The 3,421-nt window shown below is 33.8% G+C and overlaps 1 protein-coding gene across 1 annotated transcript; it reads right to left on the bottom strand.

The window, feature by feature from the left end:
- Positions 1-1,172: 1,172 nt before the first annotated feature.
- On the bottom strand, positions 1,173-2,285 carry LOC105116833 (uncharacterized). Its single transcript, XM_011014319.1, has 3 exons — positions 2,088-2,285; positions 1,906-1,984; positions 1,173-1,782 (listed from the first exon to the last, which is right to left on the bottom strand). Exons 1-3 carry the CDS (start codon positions 2,091-2,093, stop codon positions 1,502-1,504), a joined length of 366 nt encoding a protein of 121 aa, XP_011012621.1. The 5' UTR covers positions 2,094-2,285; the 3' UTR covers positions 1,173-1,501.
- Between the last annotated feature and the right edge of the window lie 1,136 nt (positions 2,286-3,421).

The following is a 3,421-nucleotide window of genomic DNA, read 5'->3' as shown; positions in this document are numbered from 1 at the left end:
TGGCAACAACCTTAATCGAGTATTACATTAATAAAATGGCTAAAAGGCACTACTTGGTGATATTATAAAGTATATAGCCTCTTTATCCTCTATTTTTTATGTATCCAAGTTTATTTTTGACTTTTTTTATGCAGGATTAACAATTAAAGAAGAAAGAAAAACTTCAACAAGGTTTGTGAAGGAGAGCTTGTCTATATTAAGAAAGACACTTTTATCTCTTGACTTGATTGGAGTCGAGACTAGAAAAGAGATGAACCACAACCCTATTAATATATATGAGCTAATTATTTTTAAGGACACTATTCTTGAGGAAATAATGAAGGGAGTCACCACTCCAATAGAAATGAAAATCAGAGGAAATCGTTCTCTCCGAGCTGGGGATCAAGCAAAGTTAACCCCTCCTAAAGTAATTGTAAATGTTAATATCCATTTTAATAGAAAAAAGGTCTTCATCCGTGTATAACAAAAGGTTATCATCCTGCAAGTGAGGTTCTAGCCTAGCGGTGGGAGGGGCTTGTTCCCTTCCTCCGCACCTGGGTTCGAACCTCACCATGCACGCCTGTCACCCCCGCGGTGCCTTACCTGCTCACTGGGCTTGCAGGATGTTCAGTGGGCCGTGGGGATTAGTCGTGGTGCGCGTAAGCTGGCCCGGACACCTCACGTAAATAAAAAAAAAAAAAAAGGTTATCATCCTTGTGTAGATTTGCAATGCAGCCTCAGTTATGGAAGCTTTTTTTATTTTGACAATCCTACTACTCCATCTTTGATCTCATCTATATAAAATTGTTGCCATTAATTTTTTTATTTACTCTGAGAAATATTTTTTAGATTTACATAGGTTTAATGCCCATAGAAAAATATGTAAAATGTTTATATAGTAAAATATTTTAAAAGAAATTATTTAAGTAGTTTGTATGGATCCAGTATCCATACTTAAAAAAATATTAAAGAGTTTGAATGGTCCAACATCCATACATGGTAATTTTTTACGGAGTAAGACATGAAGCCGAAGGTAATTTTTAATCTGCAATCGTTTTCACTTTATTCTTTATATCTAATGTGTTAATAGTTTTATTAAATACTAAACAGCCTCGTGTAATTGCTCTTTGACTCTCTTTCATAGAGTCCAGAAAGCAATAAATGGTTCGACAATTGGATTAAAATTCATAGTATAGTGTCTCAATTTTTATTTTTATTTTATTATTATTCTTTTGTTGAATAACGGCTGAATCACCACGTTCTTTGTTCACCCAATATCAAAATCCATCACTCCTGTAAAATAACAAGTTGATACAACCAAAGAAGCTTTGTTTACACATGGAATAAGACATGAAGCCGATCTTCTACTGCTACTTGGTATGTAGGGAATCCCAATTACCCTTACTATCTCCCCCCTTTCAGACATGGAACAGCAGCGGTCCAGCATGTTCTACAAGAAAAATAAACTGACTCTGCTTCAAGCTCTCTCTCTCTCTCTGCATCTGGCTAACCTGTTTGTTAATTACATGATGGAGCAAGAAGGGTCCTGATAATAGTTGGGGGGGTGAATCGGATGGATGTAGGTCTGAGGAACGCCTCCACCATACATGGACCAAAGAACAGGCTGCGCTACTGCCTCTGGTTTCTTCTCTTCTTTCTTTTCTCCCACAGCTGCTACACTTACTAACTCTGCGTAGCCTACTTTCTTTCTCAGACAATTTGTAAGTTCTACAGCATCAACTCCATCGCCTACCACCTCTATCTGGCTCTTATCTTGCCCTCCTAAACCAGCAGACTCAACACCTACAGAATCACAGAAAAACATATGCCCGTCAACATTTTGATAATCTGAATTTGCCCACAAATTCATGGTTTCTATTAGGTATTGCTATTCTAAAACTTGTGTGCATGGAAGGTTTTGTTTACCTGAAAACCCAACTGCAATCTGCAAGGATTTGGAGCGGGACTTGGGTCCATTCACCGTCACCATGATCACAATCTTTTGCTGCAATAATTTTGCATAATTAATCAATAACAAGAAAGTAATTTACTTTATATTTTTTCGAACAAGCTAAAAATATACTTGTATTCTGATCACAAATTCATACCTTCATTGTCTTGATTGTTGGAAAGATGATGATATATGTAGGGAATGAGGAGCTCTTTACAGTTCAGGAGACACCAAAAGTGATGGTTTTGAAGAAGCAGAGGAAGGAGTGAATTAATGCTATTGTTGTTTTGAAGATGGAAGTCTGGGATGCAGTTTTTTCTATTAATAGAGGAGTGCACGGGTTAGGGTATGCGTGAGGAGATTTCTGTGAAAGTTCAAGGAATCTCTTATTCCGATTTGTGTTTCTTCCAGTTTGACGAGGTAAACACACGGCATTTCGTGTGGGGTCCTGCTCATCGATGGACCCTCAAAAACTGTCACTTTCACAAAATTAAAAAAACAAATGAAAACGTAGAAGAATTACGACAAGTTGGTTTGGTTTTTGGGGAATATATTGGAATAGACTGCATAGTCTAATCTCTATAAAAAAATACAAATGGCTTGTGTTTGCGATTAAGAGTAAAAAGAAGTTGGTTTTTTTATTTTCAAACCACTTGAATATAAATGTTACTTTTGTTATAATTAATGTTACTTTGTTGATAAATGATGAGGAAGAAACGAATCAGTTTGAACATCAAAATCATGCCTTATTATGTATTGTTGTTTTTGTGATAATTGACTATCGACGGTTCATCTTCCATGCCGGTAATGATGCAAAATTTCATATGCTTATTAATAAAGTTTTTTAAGTGATTTGATAAAGAATAATTATATATTCATGTCAATATTTTTTTTAGATAAGTTTATGAAGTTGGTGATTGATTCATGTTATAAGATTTAACACTTGCAAAATAAATTTTTTGTTTTGTGGGATTTAGATGTTTTGATAATAAAATTCATGACTTTCAATAAAAAAAATTACAATAAATATGAAAATAAAATTTAAATTAAAAAATAGTATTTATTTTAGTTTGTAGATGATAAATATTATGAGAATAAAAGTATAAATATTTAGAAAATAGAAAAAAGTAAACTTTTTATCTGAATGGTTTAAGATGTATATATAGCCTATAAATCTTATCATGTTACTTGAATGGAGAGATTGAAGTGTTATTTCCTCTTCATAACATTAATAAAGAATAAATATACCTTACATAATATTAATAAAAGATAGATATCCCCTACGCAATATTAATGTTGATAGAAATATAATAGACCTTTAAGAGACTTTAAACTCCTAAGAATATAGAGAGATAATTATTCTTAATTTTTAATATTTTATGTTAAGAGCCGTACGAATAAATGAGCAAAGCCTTAAGACCTCACATGGGACAGCCTTAAGACCTAACATGGGGCCTCGTGACTCAATGTAGGGCTTATAATGATTGTCAG

This window comes from Populus euphratica, unplaced genomic scaffold (assembly GCF_000495115.2).
Source record: "Populus euphratica unplaced genomic scaffold, PopEup_1.0 scaffold1067.1, whole genome shotgun sequence".
Lineage (NCBI taxonomy): Eukaryota > Viridiplantae > Streptophyta > Magnoliopsida > Malpighiales > Salicaceae > Populus > Populus euphratica.
Note: the sequence above shows the minus strand (reverse complement) of the source record. Positions and strands in the feature narration are given on the sequence as shown.

Excerpts from the sequence above, each read along its gene's own strand:
- LOC105116833 (XM_011014319.1), bottom strand. Across the intron at positions 1,783-1,905 it reads GATTGCAGTTGGGTTTTCAG|GTGTTGAGTCTGCTGGTTTA; the intron begins GTAAACAAAACC and ends GTGATTCTGTAG.